At 45.1% G+C, this 19,205-nt stretch overlaps 1 protein-coding gene and 1 long non-coding RNA gene across 2 annotated transcripts; one reads left to right on the top strand and one right to left on the bottom strand.

Moving 5' to 3' along the window:
- The first annotated feature begins 4,850 nt into the window (after positions 1 to 4,850).
- RPRM (reprimo, TP53 dependent G2 arrest mediator homolog) lies at positions 4,851 to 6,308 on the top strand. The gene is made up of 2 exons (XM_053285014.1): positions 4,851 to 5,574; positions 5,802 to 6,308. The coding sequence occupies exon 1, from the start codon at positions 4,973 to 4,975 to the stop codon at positions 5,300 to 5,302; it is 330 nt and encodes a 109-aa protein (XP_053140989.1). The 5' UTR covers positions 4,851 to 4,972; the 3' UTR covers positions 5,303 to 5,574; positions 5,802 to 6,308.
- On the bottom strand, positions 6,259 to 15,079 carry LOC128340169 (uncharacterized). Its single transcript, XR_008313501.1, has 2 exons — positions 14,472 to 15,079; positions 6,259 to 6,373 (listed from the first exon to the last, which is right to left on the bottom strand). It is a non-coding gene; the product is annotated as an uncharacterized LOC128340169 (long non-coding RNA).
- Positions 15,080 to 19,205: the final 4,126 nt, after the last annotated feature.

The raw sequence follows: 19,205 nt of genomic DNA, 5'->3' as shown, positions 1-19,205 counted from the left end.
CCCAAAAAAAGATTAAGGGCCAAAATGGCCCATGAGAAGGTTGCCGCCCCCGCCTATCGCCCTCCCAGCTGTCGAAGACCATCTTACCCGCTCCAGCCCGAGGGAAAAGAGAGGAGCTCACGAGCAGAGCTCCTCTCTGTGCTAAGTCACTGCTCAAACTGCCACTATGGACGCAAAGACGCCTATTGCGTCCATTGCGACAGTGTGGGCAGCAGCTTAACACAGAGAATAGCTCTGTTCCCGAGTTCCTCTCTTCTCCTTCGGGCTGGAGCGGGTAAGGTGGGCTCCGGCAGCTGGGTGCGCGGGAGGGCGATAGGCAGGGGCGGCCACCTTCTCATGGGCCATTTTGGCCGTTATTCATCCACACCCCCCCCAAAAAAAGTAAAAGCAAAATAAGGAAGAACAAAAACAGAGACAACAACAAAACAAAAAACAAAAAGAGAGAGGGGACAAGGGGGGAAAAAAGAGACAGAAAGAGAGAGAGAGACAGAAAAGACGGGATAGAAAGCTAGCGCCCGTTATCATAACGGGCTTGAAAATACTAGTGAATGAATAAAGGCTGACATACTGAACAAGAGTATTTCAGCCTAGTAATGTTGCATTTGTGCAATCTGTGTAAGTTGTCGATTTTGCATAGCATATTTCAAAGAATTTGCATAGTATACTTCAGAGGGGGTTTGAACGGTGCTGTCACCATAACCTTTTGGCCTTCCCCATGACTTTTAATATCATGCCTGAAGAAATGTTCTGTGAAAATGAAAACCTAATTCACTCTAATATTTTAATTGATCCTAATAATGGTTTTATAATATTGTTCCTATTTATAATCTTGTTGATATAATGTTTTGCAAATATGGCTTTATTTATTTATTTATTTATTTATTTATTTAACATATTTTATACTGCCCAAAACTTACATCTCTGGGCGGTTTACAACAAGATTAAAACATTAAAACATTAGTTAAAAACAAAAACAAGAAATTTAAAACACAACAATTTAAAATTTTAAAAATAATATTCTAAAACAACATTAAAAACAATCAAAACAGTATCAGTTAAAATGCAAATGCAAAGAGGGAGGGAAAACAATTTATAAATCATTTGTGAAAGTTGTCTGTCTCTTCACTTTGCTTCTCTCCTTCAGGCAGGTAAGAATTGCTTATTCTCCACTGAAGTTTTCACACCAGCCCATACCAATTTTCAGAATGATCTTCCAATGTTCAGAAGGATATGCTGCATTGAACGTCTGTTTTACATATGTCCTGACCTTCTTGAAAACGGGTGTGAGAGATGAGCTAGATTTTAAACTTTAAGTCCTGAACTTTGTCCTGAACATGCACACCAACTTTCATTTGGATAGTTCAGTATCCAAAAGAAACATCGCAGTACATTTAATTTTGAATTTTTCCTTCTCCCCTTGAAAAAAATGTAAACAGCTTGAAACATAGAACTGTGTCCTGAACATACAAACCAAATTCCATTTTGATATTGCAGTGCTCAAGAGAGATATCACACCACAAATCAAAGAAACAAACATACGTGTTTAACTATGGCGAGTTAAACCATAGACCTTACTTTTCTTGGCCTGTAATAAAACTTCTTGATTTTTGTCATACATACAGCTTTATGCAAATGCTTCCAACTGAAGCAGCAACAGCTCCTTTATTTGTATCATTAAACCAAGACATACATTTAGCACTATTTTTGTATCATGACTTAACAATTAGCAAGATCCAGATGCTGCACCCTAATCACTAAGATACATTTGGCAAGGTTTTAAAGAAGGCATGACAGCAGGAGCAACTGGTTGGGGTGGACATAGTTTGAAACACTCTTCAATTCTTAACAAGAACATTTTAAAAACAAATTATGTGGGTATTTGTCTTCACTAGAAAAAGGCACAACTAAACCCTTATATTTGACTGAATATTTTCTTTCATTTTACCAGTCTGCTTGATGAACAATGATTGCAAAGCCAAACGGCTTCAGGAATTGATTATTCCTCCAGTCCCGTCTGTATTTAATCCAATTGCCACCCCTTCATTTATCATGTTTCTTGTTTGGAAACTTGGCAGGTTGCTCTCCAGGGTTGCCTGGATGCAGATAAGTAGCGCAAAGGCAGACAAGTGTTGTTTCAAAGATACAGGACCATCTGGCACCTGCATTTGCAACTAGCAAACAGATTAGTTTAAGTAAAAGTTTAATCGAGTTAAATCCTGCTAGGTTTTCATTCCCTGCCCTCACAATTCCAAAAAGCAAGTCATTTAGTACTGAGTTCCCAAACTAGAAATTCCCAGCCTACAGATGCCCAAATGCACACCTGCCTCATAGATGGTCTTCTCTGACAGTTTTGATAGTCCTGGTCACCTGCTGAGAATCAAAGGGGAAGAGGAAGACTGTGTATTCATGGTTCCTCCAGGTAATCAGCACAGGCTGAACTATATACTAAGATCATGCAAGGACCACCACCACCATTATCAACAACCATTTATATATTGCTTTTCAACAAGTTTCCACAGAGAGAGAGAGCGAGAGAGAGAGAGAGAGAGAGAGATAAAGATGGATCCCTGTCCCCAAAGGACTCACAATATAAAAAGAAATATGACAGACACCAGCAACAGCCATTGGAGGGATGCTGTGTTGGGGGAGGATCGGACCAGTTACTCTCCCCCTGCTAAAGAAAGAGAATCACCACATTCTTTGCCCAGTTAGCAAGGGCATCCTAACTATCATACTAGGTGTGTGCTTACATAAAAAGCTGCCAGATACTGAGTTAGACCATTGGTCCATCTATCCCAGTCTTGTCTGGAACAGAGTTCCAGCAGCCACACTGAACAGAGTTCCAGACAGGTATTTTCCAGCCCTACCTGGAATCTGATGCCAAAGGCTGGACCTGGAACCTTCTGCATGCAAAGCAGATGCTCTTCCACTGAGTGATGGTCCTTCCCCTATATGGATGCAGTAGGGTATACAGTGTGGCTGCTGGTATGCAGTTGTACACCATGGGGGATGTGGGTGACTCTTGCAATCTAACTCTACCTCTTGCTAGAAGCTTTAAACCTCAGCTGGGACTCCCTTTACAAGGGTGTCACAAACATCTGGATCATGTTGAACAGTAGGCATGGTTGTAAAAAAATAACACTAAGACTCCCGAAAAAGCTGTCGGCACTGCTGTTAAAAAGTGTTTGCACAAAGGGTGTATTAAAAACGAACAAACGAACGAACGCAAGATACTACTTTTCTTAGGATTCAAACCATATTATCTTGTCCCAGGGAGTGGGGGGGAGAGGGATGCTGTTCTTCTCTCAGATAAAGTATTCCTTGTTATTGCGATTGCTCTTACAGCTAACAGGTTCACAAGTGTCAAATGTTCTGCCATTTGCAATCCCCATAGCTTAATAGCCTGAGGATCTGCAAATCTTCTGAGAGAATTAACAACCTATTCGAAGACCACACGCTCGTCTAACATTATGAAATTCATTGCGGGGAGCAGAGTATCCCATCTGCCATTACATCAGCTCTCAGGTACTTAAAAAACTTTTTTTCTTTTAAAAGTGATGGTAAAATTATTAGCCAGAGACTGTCAAAGATTTCCTTACAACTGCTGGAATCATAACCGTGAGCTTGGCAATCTCTTGTGGAAGAGCACAAGCTTGGATGGAGGTGGGGGGGGCGGGGGCGGGAGACGGTTCACATGCTATTGAAGGCACAAGCAAAGGGATGGGGGCGGCGGCGGTGTTGTCCTCGCACCCGGTGGAACGCAGGGTCTTGTACTCCGGGGTCTCAGAAGCAAGTCAGTCACCTGAAGGCAAAGTTGCCCATCTTAAGGGCGCCTGCTCAAAAGTATTCATGCCTGGAATGGGAACCATACATTTGCGAAATCGCTTTAGTGACTGTGTGAGTACACAAAGTGTGTCGGAACAGTTGCAGTGCCGCGAAGTACCAGGGTAGACTAGCACGGCGGTCTTGCTGATGTGACCTAAGGCGCGTCTTCACGATCACTCCGATTGGACTGGTCGCGCTTTGGAGCGACTCTGTCCGAGTCGCCACCATCAGGGCGCGCGCGCACCCTGGCACGGAATGCCTTGCCATGATGCTTAGATGGGTGGTGGAGTGGTGAGGACTGGAACCCCCCGTAGTAGTGACTGAAGGGAGTGTGTGACTGACTACCCATTGATACGAGTCTTCTTCGGCAGTGCGAGTCCTGCCTCGCCCTCTGGACTCTCCTCCCAAGAGGCGCCCGTCCGTCCGTCCGTCTCTCTTTTTGGCCACGCTGCTGCCGAACGGGAGGGGGGTGGGGTGTTTGCAAGCGCCTGTGCTGCGTGCGCGCCAAAAGAGGCGATCCGAGGCACGGGCTGGCCATTCGCTCGCTGCTACTGCTGCAGAGCTGCTGCCTGTCGGCTCGTCCCCCGCGCGGCGCTCTGCCACGGCTCCAAGGCAGGCAGCTGCCCTCCGGCTTCCTTGGGTTTCTCCGAGGACGGCCGCGTCTGCCCGCACAGAGCGCTCTCCTGGAGGCGCCTCTCCTCTCGGCGGCGCCTTGCTTTGCTGAGGACTGCAGCCTCCCTTTGAGCCGACCCGCAGCGCCCTTTCCTTGCAGAAGTCTCTCCTCTGCCCGCCAGCACAGCTCCTCGGGGCGAAGCCGCTTGGCCAGGCAGCCGGACGGGCAAGTTCGATCAGGAGCAGCAGGCAGTTGGGAGCCCAGCCTCGGAGAGGAGCAGCAGCAGCAGCAGCAGCAGCAGCAGCCCCACATCACTCCACGCGTCTGGCAGCCAGCCTGCCCGGGACGTCGAGGCGCAGCCGGCTGCCAACAAGTCCTTGCGGCGTCTCCCTGCTTCTGCCGCCGCCGCATGAGGCTCGCTGGGCTAGTTGCACCGCCGGGGCAGCTGTTCGGCTTTCCTCCGCCGCCGCCAGTGCCTGCATCCCGCAGCCCTTTCCTCCTCCTCCTCCTCCTCCTCCTCCTCCAGCCGGGACCATGAACGCCTCGCTGGGGAATCAGACCGAGGTGGCGGGGCTCTTCCTGGCCAACAGCAGCGACTCGTTGGAGCGGGCGATCCGATCCTTCACGCCGAGGTCGGTGGTGACCGACGACGGCTTCGTGGTGACCGCCCCGGACGAGAGGAGCCTCTACATCATGCGGGTGGTGCAGATCGCCGTCATGTGCGTCCTCTCCCTCACCGTCGTCTTCGGCATCTTCTTCCTGGGCTGCAACCTGCTCATCAAGTCCGAGGGCATGATCAACTTTCTGGTGAAGGACAGGAGGCCGTCCAAAGAGGTGGAGGCGGTGGTGGTGGGACCTTACTGACCCCCCTGCCTCCCCCCCCCCCGCGCCCCGCCCGAAAGTCAAAACGGTCCGATGAACCGCGCCGACCGCTGCCAGGACTGGAAGAAGTGGCCGTTGTTGCCTTTATTGGAACGCCTTCCTCCCTCCCCTCCGCAAGAAGGACCCGTGGTGGTGGTGGGGGGGGGGACTGTGCCCGATCGCAAGAAGGAGGCAGCTGTCCTAAGTAGGAAGCCCAGGGCTTTTACTGGGCAGGACACAGTGGCCCCCGTTTCTTCTGCACGGCTGATGGCGAGGTAAAGGCTGACCCCTCAACCGCGCCTTGCCTGCTGCGAAAGGGTGGGTCGTGCTATGGAGGGTGCGTGTGTGTGTGTGTGTGTGTGTGTGGAGGGGAGTGAGAAGGCCGAAGCCGGGAAGCCTTCTCATTCCGTGTGGGTGGCTGTGCCTGAGCGTGAGCGCTCTGTAAATAGCAGTGCGAATGCGCACAGACGAAACATTCCCAACTTTGCTGCTTTGTTTTCAGGAGAGAGAAAGGGGAGCGGGGCAGAGGAAGCGAGGGGGAAGCTGAAGAGGACACCACGTTGATTGTAAAAACCATCCAACTCTCTTAAGACGTTCTCCTTCAGCAGATGGAGAGATGGGCAAAGCATGTTTTCGATACCTCCGGTTGTGGTGCTTGGGGCGGGGGCAGGCAGGATGGTCCTGGGGCCACTTTGCAGCTTGCTGTCTTTAACAAAAATAAAAATAAAAAAATACCAGTGCCAATGTGTGAATCTTGAAATGGTTTTCAAGTCGTCTTTCTACTGTCGCTGCCTCCTTTTAACAATTGTATTGCCGTCGGGGTCCAGTTTGTATTTTGTACCTATCACTTCTTGACGCTTCTCTGCTGCTGAAAATGCCAGCAGGCTTGAATGCTACACCTGTGGCTTTATAAATTGCTTCCGTTTACACAGCCAGGGGGGAGAAAAGTGCTCTGATGGTGACAGTTTTTTCTTATTTAATTTGCTTTAATAAAATATATCTGAAACTCGTGGGCTTCCTGGCAGTTCTTTTGCGTCCAGCTCTTTTCACATCCAGGCAAGCTGTGATGAGCATCTGGAAAGATCAAGTGGAGCATGTAATTAGTAACTCTTCGACAGATTAACTTGCAAAGGAGCAAGAACGGGGGGGATATGTTAAAGAGTTCTAGAACACTCCAACAGATAAGAAGAATAGCTAATAGACTGTCCTGGGAATGTTTAGAGGCATGTGCTTTGCTGTTCAGAATCAGTTCTGATCAGATTGAGGACCTAGTACCATATATATCTGTTGTTCAGGCCAAGCATTTTTCTCATCAGGCATAGATTCAAGGGGAAAGATATATCTTCTGTCACGGAGATGATCCAGCTGGGAGAACATGTGCTGCTACTAATGAAAGGTGAAGGGTAGTGATTTTTCTACTAGTGCAATTATTTCTAGGCAGGAAACTCTGATGAGAAAGATGCATCGACTGAATCTGTCTGGCCAGTTGATTGAGCCTGCAATCGGCAACATGCCCAGGGCTGCCTTGTTCAAGCTGTGATCTTCCCTGTATTTGCACCCTAAAGCTGCTCTGAGGGAAACAAGGGCAGTGGAGGAAGGTCTTTTCTTTCACAAACTCTTCAATACAGACTCCAGCTTCTACCTACTTACTCCTGCAGCGCCATTAAAGGCAGCAGTAATAAGAGTCGGAAAAATTTACAAAAGCCTACAGACCATTGAAGATCGATTGTACCATGTGGGACTGTCCTTAGGGTCACATTAAAAACAACAACACCTTTTGATTCTCTGTGTTCCCTTTTCATTAACCTCCATATTAAAGTTAATTGAAAATAAGACGTTTTTGCAATACAAAGACCAAAAAAACCCACCCAAACACAAAACAATAACCCTGCCCTTAAATTATACATCTTCCTCCCCCCTTCATTTTGTGTCGTCTTATTCCCCCAGTGAACTCCTGGGCTATTCCACAAATAGGGTGTCTGAAGGGATAAAGAGAGTGACTTCTTTTGTAAAAGAGGGGGTCTTTGTTTGAAACATGGGTACTGAAATAGGCTGTCTTTGTCTCTAAACAAAGGAAGCGGGGGTGGGAGCAGGTTTATTTATTTATTTTACATATTTTTATACCACCCAAAACTTACATCTCTGGGTGGTTTGCTTCCGTTTAGTGAGGTTGTGAGGAAAGGCAAAAATGCTACACCTGGCATGGCATAATTGAAAAAGTTGTGGTTAGGGCCCATCCCCACCACTGCTAAGATAAGCACCTGAAAGGTTTTCAGGGAAGCTTACCTTGGCAATCATGACAGTAACTTGGAGAACTCCTTGGCTGTTGTGATGGCAACCACCAACATTTTCCACCAGGGCCTTAGGGATCAGTCATGGACCCACTGATGGCCCTAGGCCCTCAGTCAGCACCTAAGTTAGCTGACTGCTGATGCCAGGCCTTGGTGTGCTTGGTCATTGGAAGGAACATAAGGGGGTATGGACTTGAGAGTCCAGAATGATACAGAGGACACGCACATACACACGCACTCACTTTTCTGGACTGGCCATGCTGTTTCCCAACTCGTTTGAGGAATCCCCCTTAAGAGTAAGAATAAAGAGAGCATATTTCTTGCTCACGAACAGCAAGGGATACCCTCGTTCTCAAATCTGAAACCTCCGCCTCAGACGTTGATCCATTCTGCACTCCCATCGCAGGTTGATTTAAAACAGTCAGCATATGATTTGTTCCAGCCACTAGCTGACAAAGAGAAAAATTACTCAAAGTATTCCCACTACAATTAAAGGACAAGTTAGGCATTGCTTCGCCTCACTGGTCCTTTTAATTTTAATGGGACTATTTTGAGCAATTTTGCTCGTCATGTTAAAATGCCCATGTTAAAACAAATGCGAAAGTCAATGAGAGAGAGGGAGGGGAGGAGGGGAGGTACCAGGGTTCAAGTATACCTAGCGAAGCTCTGCTCAGTGACCTAATCCCAGATGTGTAAGAATTGCCTTAAATTACTCAGAGATTATAGCAAAACACGCTACACGTATTCACATGTTCTTCTTTAGTACTACTTCTATCACAGGGCTGAGCGATGGCTAGAATTAAGCCCTGAGCAAAGTGCAGAATTCTGGTGCCCTTAAATTGAGAATGAAGTAAACACAGTTCAAGGTTTAGAATAACATGAATTCTTTCATTTTAATATCTTAGCAAACACCCTCCAGTGAACAGGGACCAATTGCCTGTTTGATAGTAATTCTTCACATTCATTTGAGAAGTTCAAAGCATTTCACATACAGTATTTCAAAAGTCCTTACAATCACCCTGTATTATTATCTGAATTTGACAGATAGAGGTACTGAGGGTGAGAAAATAGTAACTCATCTAAGGCCACCTCATGGCTGAGGTGAAATTTGACTTTCCCACTCATACTCTTAGTGTTACATGACAATATAGTCCTATTCAGACATTGCGTTCTACATGCATACAAGTGCCTGTATCCATGTGCAAGTTTTTTGTGTGAATAACTCTTCATGCATTCATTTAAAAACAAACCTGGGTACAGGCCCCCTTAAATACAGGGTGAAGATAGGAAGTGTATGTGTGCAGAGCATGACATTTGAATAATTGTACATGCACACTGAACTGTAAATGCACACACCACACATAGATTGTACTTGTGTTGAATATGCAAACAGAGCTTGTACATGCTTTAGAACAGTGTTTCTCAACCACTGGTCCGTGGACTGTTGCTAGTCTGCAAGGTGTTGAGTACCAGTCAGTGAGCCATCACTAATAAAAACCACCCCCTCCCCCCAAAAAAATTTGGCCCGGTTGGAGTTCTCCGGAGCGCATTTCCAGGCAGCCCTTGAGGAAGCTAAATGAACATTATCCAGCAGTGAGAGCTGCCTGAAAATGAGCTCCAGAGAGCTGCCCGAAATTGTTGGGGGGGGGCTGGGGGGGTTGTGGGTGATGGGGGCAACCCCCTTACTAACTGGTGGTCTGGGAAACTGTCCACAAATAATGTACTGGTCCATGACTCCAAAAAAGTTGAGAAACACTGCTCTAGAACCTGATCTCTAAAAGCTTGAATTTGTCCTTATTAAAGATGAAGCAATGATTCTGCATTTGAGTTTTGGGTGGTATAAAAATATGTTAAATAGTTAGATAGATAGATAGATTTGCACCTAGAAAGGTGACATGGCTATAACTCTTAGAAACGGCAAAGATAACACTAAACTCAGATACTCAGACATTCAGTGCTTTTTCTAAGAACACATCTGAAAATATGTGTACTGAATCCTGGCACAAGATACTGCTAGAGTTGCAATTGTCAAGACTAGTAGAATACTGGCAAGAATAACATTTGCTTTTTCTTTTAAAACAACATGCTTCACCACCTGAAAGCTGCTAATCAGAGACAAACATTAAATTGCTTGTGGAAGTTCAACTCGTTTATAGGGCTGCATAAGCCAATTGGAAACAATCTTTAAAAGATCTAGTAATGTACAATATCAGTTTAAATCAGCTGATCAATACATGACAATAACTGTATCCTAAATAGAGTTGGAAGTCTGAGAATATTTAACAAAGGCAAGCTTTTTAGGGATTAGACAACACACAAGAAAAATAGTTTGAAAAATGACTCCTATTGCATCCTTTTGAATGTAAGAGCCAATTTAGATGATGTGCACAGAGTGCATGCAAGAATGTAACCCTACTGTACCAAAACTAATTGGAGTTGCTTCCACACCAGCAGTTTGCTGTGGACATCATTACTTAATTAATTTATTACAGAAAATTCAGATGATTTCACTACCAGATCATTACTTTCTAATATTTTCCATTTTGTCCTCTTTTATGACAGTTTTTCTGGTTTGAACACAATTGCAGCACCAGCCTATTCAGTGTGGAATAGCAAAGCCCTATTGAGGCTCCTGGTCAGAAGAGTCATGTGCGAGGCAGATGGTGATGAATTTCCTTGTTGCATCTCCTGCCATGTGATCCCTTTCCCTCGTAGCCAATTTTCTTTCTTGTTTTTAAATATTAATACATAAAATCACAAATGTACTAATAAAAATATTGTATTTGGCTCTTTTTAAAAACTAAAGTGCAATTGCACAAATAGAACTAAAATGAAACATAAATGAGCAAATGGTGGGATTACCAGAGCTGTCATATGGAAAGAGGACAGTACTCACCTGTATTTTCCCCTGCATGACAAGTTGCACCTGCTGAATCTCCCTTCTCTGCTGCTCTTAAAGGTACAAGAGACCTGTCCTCTTTTCCATATGGCAGCCCAAGGGATTGCTTTGAGAGCAGGGTGGGAACAAAATAACTAAAGGGCCAAAGTGCAAAGAGGGACAGGAGAAGCTAATTTTGAATAATGCAGCAGGAGAAAGCCACAAAATCACACCAAAGGGGGAGACCTTTTCTGTCTGTGCTCTTAGACACATTTTCTTAAGCCAAACAGGACTTCCTTCTCCAGCTTATTTGGAAAGCAATGCAAGAGCAGCACTGAAGGACCATAGTATGGACAGGACGTGCCTGATATTTTAAAATCCAGTTTTAAACTCTGATCAATGGTTCTGTTACACAGAGGCTGCATTCTCATGTAATGTGGAACTGTGGATCCAATGGACCCACGGTTCTGCGCCCCCTCCCCCTGCTCTCTGTCTGAATTTGGATGTTCAGGAGAGATCCCGCTCTGCAGTCTCACTGGCTGCGGAGAGGAGGGGAAACTGGCTGCCTGGGCTATACTGAAGGACAGCCCCAGCAGCCAATAGCAGTCAGAGCAAAAGAGTAGCATCCTCCCTCAACTCCAGTTGCGGCCAGACAATTAACTGCGAGGATCTGCCCTCACATACAAAACTCAAGTTTGCTAAAGGTTTTCAGTGACTTTGTTTTTCAGGTTCGCTAAGTTATAAACATAAGCTAATGAACTTAAAAAGCCACATGAATTTGTTTTCTCTGTGGTTAGTATCTGTTCTGGCATTTTTGGCTTAACGAGTGGTCAACTTTAGCTGGGATATTCAAACATCTTATCAAGATGTCAGCTGGAGTGGCATTCAGGTTTTGAGACCTTCCCTGTTTGAAATACTTCCCTGGCAGTTGCTTTCTTTAGTGGGAGAGCTTCTGTTTTGGAAAGATGCTCTTTACTAGCTGCATTCTTAAGGACAAACCAGACAAGGGCATTTCCAGATTACCCGCTCAAAATGCCTTGGTTCAGGCAAATTGCATTCAAAACATAAATAGCAAAGTGCCCAGCAGGGGGAGCAGTCTCACGAAAACTAACTGGAAAATACAGCAACCTTTTTACGCCGGACATACAGGGTTTTACAAACTGTTAATTGTTTTAATAATGGGTTTTTGCTGTTTTTAAAGTTTTTGATTTTAATAGTTAACTGATTTTAGTTTGTTTTAATGTAAACCGCCCTGAGCCATTTTTGGAAAGGTGGTATAGAAATCAAACAAACAAACAACACAGCGTTATAACAATAAATCACTGCGATTAAATCTGAAACAAGGCATCGGAAATGTGAACAGCACCCTGCTGTCAGCGTGGGGATTGTGGTGTCACAACACAGGAAGCGTAGAAGCACACTTCAGAGATACATCGTGACCCCGTTGCAAGGTCTAATCTGGAAAGCGCCATGATGTGGGAAATCTATGAATAGGATTTCCTACTTTTTAGAAGTTAGAAGCAGCTGCAATTGATAAAATTGGAATTGAGTCACTGGGAAAAGGAAGGTTTAACCCTTTCCCCTGTGCCATTTCCCTGACTTAAATCCTCCTCCAAGGTGCTATTTGCTTAGAGAAGAAACGCATCTGATATGAATGTTGCGGGATAGGAAATGGTGATTAAGGTGGGGTAATGGGAATTACCCTAATGATGTGAATCTGTCCCACAACTACTTTTAGATTATTTTTTAAAAAATCCATGAGATATTTATTCCCAGTTCGCCTACATCATGTGTCATTTGGCGGGACTCCTACTGCAACTTCCTTCCTTGTCTCACTTGTAAGGCTTACTGTTGTCTTTCATGACTGCTAAGGAGCCATGACTAGATCCAGGCATTTTTCTTCCTCCCTCCATATTTCAGTTTCCCTCCTTTTTTTTTTTAAATCCACCTACTCTTCCTTCCACTCAGCCTTAACTCAGACTATTGCTTACATCTAAGGATCTGGCTGCAATGGGCCGGCCATCTGGATGCTACTCAGTGAAAAACAGAATGTAAGGGTTTTTGATCAGGTTGCAGATTTCTGAAACAATGTCTGGGATAAGTAGTTTGTAGGTGTCCCTTGACTTGGCAGGTCCTCCTTTTCCCATTCCAGTGCTTTAATTATCCCCTCACAGAACTTGGTATGAGTGGCACTTTCATCAAACCTGTTCTCACTGAAACTGATGTCTGGACCAGTGTTCCCTCTAAGGCGTGCACACGCTCACAAGTTTTTGGATGTCCACTCAGTTAATTTTGGATCACACTCTGAATGAATGTGTGCACACACTGCCTTGATACTGCCACCCAGAACAAAACTTATTCCGCACAGGGGTGGAGCCACCATTGGGCCAATGGATTCAAAGAACCCAGGCCGGTGACCAATCAAGGGCCGCAAGAGCAGCCCCGACATGCCCCCCGCATCTGACGTCAGACACGGGGGCGGTACTTTAGCTCCCGAGCGGGGGCCGCGCAGCCCCTTTGGTAGCTAAACTAAGGCTGGTGCTGCATTTGCCGTGCGGCCCTTTCAGTAGCTAAGGCTAGCGCTGCGTTCGCAATGCAGCCCAGGAGCAGCTCTTCCCTGCAGGCAAGAGCCGCTCCTGGGCTGCGCTGCGAACGCAGCACCAGCCTTAGTTTAGCTCCCGAAGGGGCTGTATGGCCCCTTCAGCAGTTAAGATTCAACTCCTGAATGGAGCCTCAAGGCTCCGTTCGGGAGCCAGACCACGCCCCCCCACGTCTGATGTCAGACGTGGGGGGAGGGGCTATCGGGGCATCCGCCGTGGCCGCACACAGGCCGCTGGCAGGCTGGCTACACCCCTGATTCCACACACAGATGAAAAAAATGAGAGAGAACACTGGTCTGGACTGTAGCACTTAAGGCTACATGTGAAGACTCACATGACTGAATGCTTCTCCATAGGAAAAAAATCACTCCACATCAAGGAGAAAAGTTCTACCCTAGCCTTCCCCTCAACATGCTAATTTTATGTGTGCAGAGAACTTAGGCTTGTTTCACAGTCCAGTGTCACAAAGTGACCAGTTCTTTATACAGTGACCATGTACAGTCTGGGCACCAAAGTAGAAAGAAAACCAAAACACTCTCAAATAATCCAATTGGCTTTATCCTCTATAATAAAAGCCTAAGTGTGCGCCCATGTCAAATGCCTGGCGTGTGTCCGTGTCTCCCTTGGCTTTTCTGGGCATGCGCGGAGCGCATGCCCAGAACATGCCGAGGGAGACACGACCGCCAGCACCAGGCGGCCATGTTGGGCGGTTGATTGCCCGGCCGTGGAAAGGCCAGAAGCGGCCGCCGTGAAGAAGCCGGGGAAGCCCCGCGAAGCCAGGGAAGAGGCGGTGGGGGAAACTGGCCGAGGCGGCGGCGGAGCCATGGCCGAGGCCTGGCCACGCCGCCGAAGCCGGGCGAGGTGAAGAGGTGGCGGGGGAAGCCAGCCGAGGTGGCGAGCCACCGCCGAGGCTTGGCGGCGGCGCCGAAGCCTGGCGGGGGGAGACTTTGAGGCCCTTGCCCAGCCGGGGAGACTGGCCGTGGCATGGAGGCTGGCGGCGGCGGGAGGGGGAATGGCGGTGGGGGCCCCGGAGTGCACAACTCCACTAGCGCCTGTTATTTAACGGGCCAAAAATCACTAGTTGAGTATAAAAGGGCAACAGCATCAACCTAACTGAGCAGAAAACAGAACAATCTATCAGAACTACCAATAATATTTCAATTCTAGCTGGTAATAACATCAACCCAGTCTTCCTCACTATCACATGTGTGTGGATGCAGGTACGGTCAATATTAAATCTTCCTAAAACCTAACACAATTCAGATCTAGATGGAAAGAGGAAGGGGGGAGGTAAGGAAGGCACAGGAATGGGATGTTTGGGAATCAGGAGTTAATAGAGGGAAGCGGAAAGGGGAAAGGGGGAAGGGAAGTGGAAACCAAGGCTGTAGAAGCAGCATATTTACCAGGGTCTGACATGGGGCAGCAAGTGTAGACAGCTTGGATACGAGGCTTGGGAACGATGAGGCTTCAGATGGAAAAAGCTGGGACTGGATTTCACAGACAGAGTCAGCCCTTGATTCTTCGCCCCACGGCAAGAATCACTGAGCAGACTCTTGTCTGCAGGTTTCAGGCCTCTGTTAGTTCCGCAGCTAGACAGCAGGCACTTGGGATGTGCACATGAGCGAAGATCTGCTGGTTAGGCAAAGCTTGCTGACTCTGTCTGGTGGGCTCCCTTCTTATAGTTGTTCCATCATTTGATCTCCATAGAGTCATCATCCAAAATATCATCATCCTTCCTGGATCACAAAAGGTGTCAATTGCTGTTACCCTCTAGATCCTGTCTTCTAATTATTGATATTAGTTCAGGATATTAGGTCAGTCCAGGGTAAACAGGATCTGGGTTCCATCTCCTAATAATTGTTGTTGGGAAGAATATTGTTCTATTGACATTCCCAAAGCAAATCTGCATCTTTGAGCTTGCAAATGGGCATGTTCTCTTGTCCCCAGACTTTCTGCTGCTTGGTCTTCAAGAATGTTAAAAGTCAAAGGTGTTAGGATAGAAGAATCAAGGCTATATATGTGAGACAGCAATTAAATCATTTTCTTTTGTGTACATCTATGTAGGGTGTAATTCTAAAGACAGCAAGGGGATATAAACAATCCGTTCTAAATTCTACATTGCAAATATCTCCTCAGAGAAAAACAGGATTGTCCCCTGTCTTCTCAAGGTAATTCACTGGGTAGCAAAGCAATAACCAATGACTATTGTAAACTTTCTGTAAGAGGAAATGTGAGCTCAGCTCCTAGCTTCCCCCAGAGACCTTACCTGAGACAAGTTCCAGACAATGGCAAGTTCCAGACAATGCTAGGAGTTTAATCATTTCACTCCATTGAACTCCTGTTGCAAGGAGTTCAGTGGTGGTGACAAAGATACAGATCTCAGCCCAGCCCACTTGGCTATAAGTTCTGGTCCAACATGAATGATCTGGACAACAATATATCCAAATTGCTAGTGTGTGTAACATGCATCTCTAAAGGCAATCCACAGTGATAGCATTTGGATATGTGTGAGACAGGAAAACGAGCCTGGCCATTGTGTCCCTAGATTACACATTTCACAAACATTGAGAAACAATGCTGGATTGCCCCTACCATCACAAAGTAATTACCATCTGTCCAAAATTCAAGTCATGAGACCTGAGTGTCACGTCCTGGTCAGTTCATCTGAGTTCAGGCATTAATTGATTTCTAAATAAAGTGGAATCAGAACCAGGCCTGGAGTTCACATAATTTTGGATTGGTAACTTAGGGTCTAATGTGGTAGTCAGGTTGGCCACAACACTACTCACCAAGAACTCTGCTTTAATTTTGTCAGTTATATTTTATTATTTCATAATGAAAGGCACAATGTGATTTGAATAATACATTTAATGGTAGGAAGGCTGTGTGCAGGTCTGAGAATATTGCTTCATGATTTTTTTTCAATACTTCTGCTGTGAAAGTAAGGAAATGTTTCCTTACTTTGAAGAGTAATCTCTTTATTCAGTCGCAAGTATAAAGAAAGACCAAAACTTCAGCATGGGCAAACCACTAATTTGTTTGTTCCTCAAGCTTAGCATCTCTGCCTGATTCCTGTAAGAGAAATGTGCTGTGGAGTGTACTGCAAAATTTAAGTCATGTAAATTTCAATTGTACCCTTGTGAAAAGTGTTGAGGGGTGTGAGGAGTATGTGTGTGAGAACTCACACAGCAGAGTATGCTCTGGTGGTAAAAATGTTTAGCTAACAAAAAGAACAACCCAACCCTTCAGGACCTTTCCCCTTAACTTCTTTGCCATGGGGAAAGCAATTACAGCCTCAGGAAGTGATAACTCTTGGATGCAGAGTGTTCAATCATTTTGAACTGTTATTACTCCCAAGTTGTTTTGAAGCCTCTCATACATATAGGGACTCGAGCCAGTCCGCTTGATTTGCAAAAGGTACATACTGTATTTATGCAATATCTGGTATTTGGCCTCATTAAACTGTCTTAGTGAGACATAACAAACTGCTAAACGGTCATGTATTATCTGTTAACCTGCAGCATTCTTCACTGTTGGATCTGTGGCAAACAGCATTGCTTTCTTGTAACAAAATGCTTGAAAACATGGGTGATTCAAAGGTCAGCTGGGTAATGCAAAACTGCAAACCGAGATAGATCCCCAGGCAAAACAACATGCTTTCTGTGCCGGGCTGCAGATTCCAGGTCAGTTATGTATGGATTTTGATTGCTCAGGAACTCAGGCAATCTGTACTGTGTCGAGGGTTGGTGATGTGATCCAGTGCAATCAGGCAACCAAATACAAATGTATGGAGTCTGAAGTCACGTCAGTTATCCCGTGCTGCATAGTTTCTGCTTTGTTAAATATTGTGATGGAAATGCTATTTTGGTGCATCAAGGGACCATCTTTTGTTTAACCTGCCTGCTTGCTAATGGTCACCGATAGTGAATGTTTTTAGTTTTTATATAGTGATTGTTTAATGATTTTTTTTAATGAGATGGTTTCCCAGTGAGCATTGGTATTGGTGGCTCCTCAACTTAAATCACACCCCAGATTGGTGGGGAGTAGGGGAATGATGATGATGATGACGATGATTAATAATAAACCCAACTTTATTTGTTAGCTGCCCCATAACAAATAGTTGTCTGGGTGGTTCACAACACAGCATTAAAACATTCAGTAAAAATGCATAAAACACATGAAATCACACACATACACACAAAGAATACAAAACAATTTTAAAACATTTTAAAAGTCAGTTTTAAAAATCAAAACTTAAAAATCATCTGGGAATTGCAATGTGGCCAGCAAAGGACATGGAGGTCTGGGATTTTGCAGCTAGTTGGCAAGGAGCTGGGAGAAGGGGCATCTAAATGGATGCTGTTTATTTTGGGGGCAATGGATGCTGCTTTAAAGACTAGCACAGACTGTCTAGGTGCTGGCTAATTCCCCTATGCTCAAAGTGTAAATAAACAGATATCACCAAAATGCCTGCGTCTCCAGCACAGAAGTCTCTCAGAAGGAAGTGTCTCTCACACAAGAAAGCAAACCCTGTAGTGGCTCCATATGACATTGCCTTCTACTGAGTCAGACCATTAGTCCACTTAGCTTGGTATTGTCCACATCAACTGTGTCCAGGGGTTCAAATAACAAAGGAATATATGTATTTATTTATTATATTTGTAAAGTATCGTAAAGTTGTTCCATTGAGTCGGTGTCGACTCCTGGCGACCACAGAGCCCCATGTTTTTCTTTGGTAGAATACAGGAGGGGATTACCATTGCCATCTCCCATGCAGTATGAGATGTTGCCTTTCAGCATCTTCCTATATCACTGCTGTCCAATATAGATGTTCCCCATAGTCTGGGAAACATACCAGCAGGGATTCAAACCAGCAACCTCTGGCTTGTTAGTCAAGTAATTTCCCCACTGCGCCATTAGTTGGTACACCACCCCAAACATGTTCACAACATAAAACAAATCAAAACATTAAAAACAATTTAAAACCTCAATTGTAGCTAAAAGGCTTGGTTAAATACATGCATATTTAAAGTCTTTTTAAAAGGTGTCAGAGATGGGGAGGCTCTTATTTCAGTAGGGACTGCGTTCCAGAGTCTTGGCGCAGTGAGAGAGAAGACACATCCCTAAATAGCCACCAGATAAACTGGTGACAACTGCAGACGGGCCTCTCCAGATGATATTGATGGGCTATGGGGCATATAGCAAGGAAGATGTTCTCTTAAATACCTAGAGCCTAAGTTGTCTAGGCCCAGGGTATAGGAAGTCCTATATAGAAATATAAGAAAGAATATAATGTGGCTGGCAATATACTTCCCAGCTGTAAGGACAGAGGTTAAAGGAAATGCACTGAATGGCACAGCAGGGAAATGACTTGACTAGCCAGCCAGAGTTTGCCAGTTCGAATCCCCGCTGGTACCTCTATTGGGCAGCAGAAATATAGGAAGATGCTGAAAGGCATCATCTCATACTGCACGAGAGATGGCAATGGTAAACCCCTCCTGTATTCTACCAAAGACAACCACAGGGCTCTGTGGTCACCAAGAGTCGACACGAACTCAACGGCACACCTTTATTTTATGCCCCATTTTATTCACTCATGTATTGGCAGTGAAGTCAAGCTGTGGGGCACAATCCACTATACATATGCTGTTAAAATGAACTGGAGAGATCTGCAGGATTGCGATAGTTAAAATTCTCAGTCAATAATAATCTTTCCAGTCCATGTCTTTCATAAATGCTGAAGCATTAAGTGCACAGATCACACCATTAAGCTGATGTTCATTATGTTGGAGTGTTTCAGGTTTTTTATTCTAAGAGGCAATCAACAATGTGAAAATAACCTCTCTTGACCACTTCACACGCCACCATTGAGATTTAAGAGACCACTTAGAAAGCTGTATTCACTGTCAAAGGTATCTGTGTATGTTGTCAGACAAAAGGCATAGGCCACTTCCATATACTGCTACACAAAATGGCAAAATATTTGAACACTACTGGGTCACCAGTGATCTGATCTTGCCAAATTAAATCATTTTATGAAATGTTAAAAACATTAGTGTCTAAACATTTGTTTAAGAATTCCAATAGAATAGTTAAAATATTTACTTATCTAGAAATCTCCTTGAAAGCTTATCTTA

Source organism: Hemicordylus capensis, chromosome 1 (assembly GCF_027244095.1).
Source record: "Hemicordylus capensis ecotype Gifberg chromosome 1, rHemCap1.1.pri, whole genome shotgun sequence".
In the NCBI taxonomy this organism is placed as follows: Eukaryota; Metazoa; Chordata; class Lepidosauria; order Squamata; family Cordylidae; genus Hemicordylus; species Hemicordylus capensis.
This window is presented reverse-complemented; position numbering and strand designations above follow the sequence as displayed.

What these genes read in the sequence shown, in the direction of transcription:
- RPRM (XM_053285014.1), top strand. Translation starts at nt 4,973, where the DNA reads ATGAACGCCTCGCTGGGGAATCAGACCGAGGTGGCGGGGCTCTTCCTG.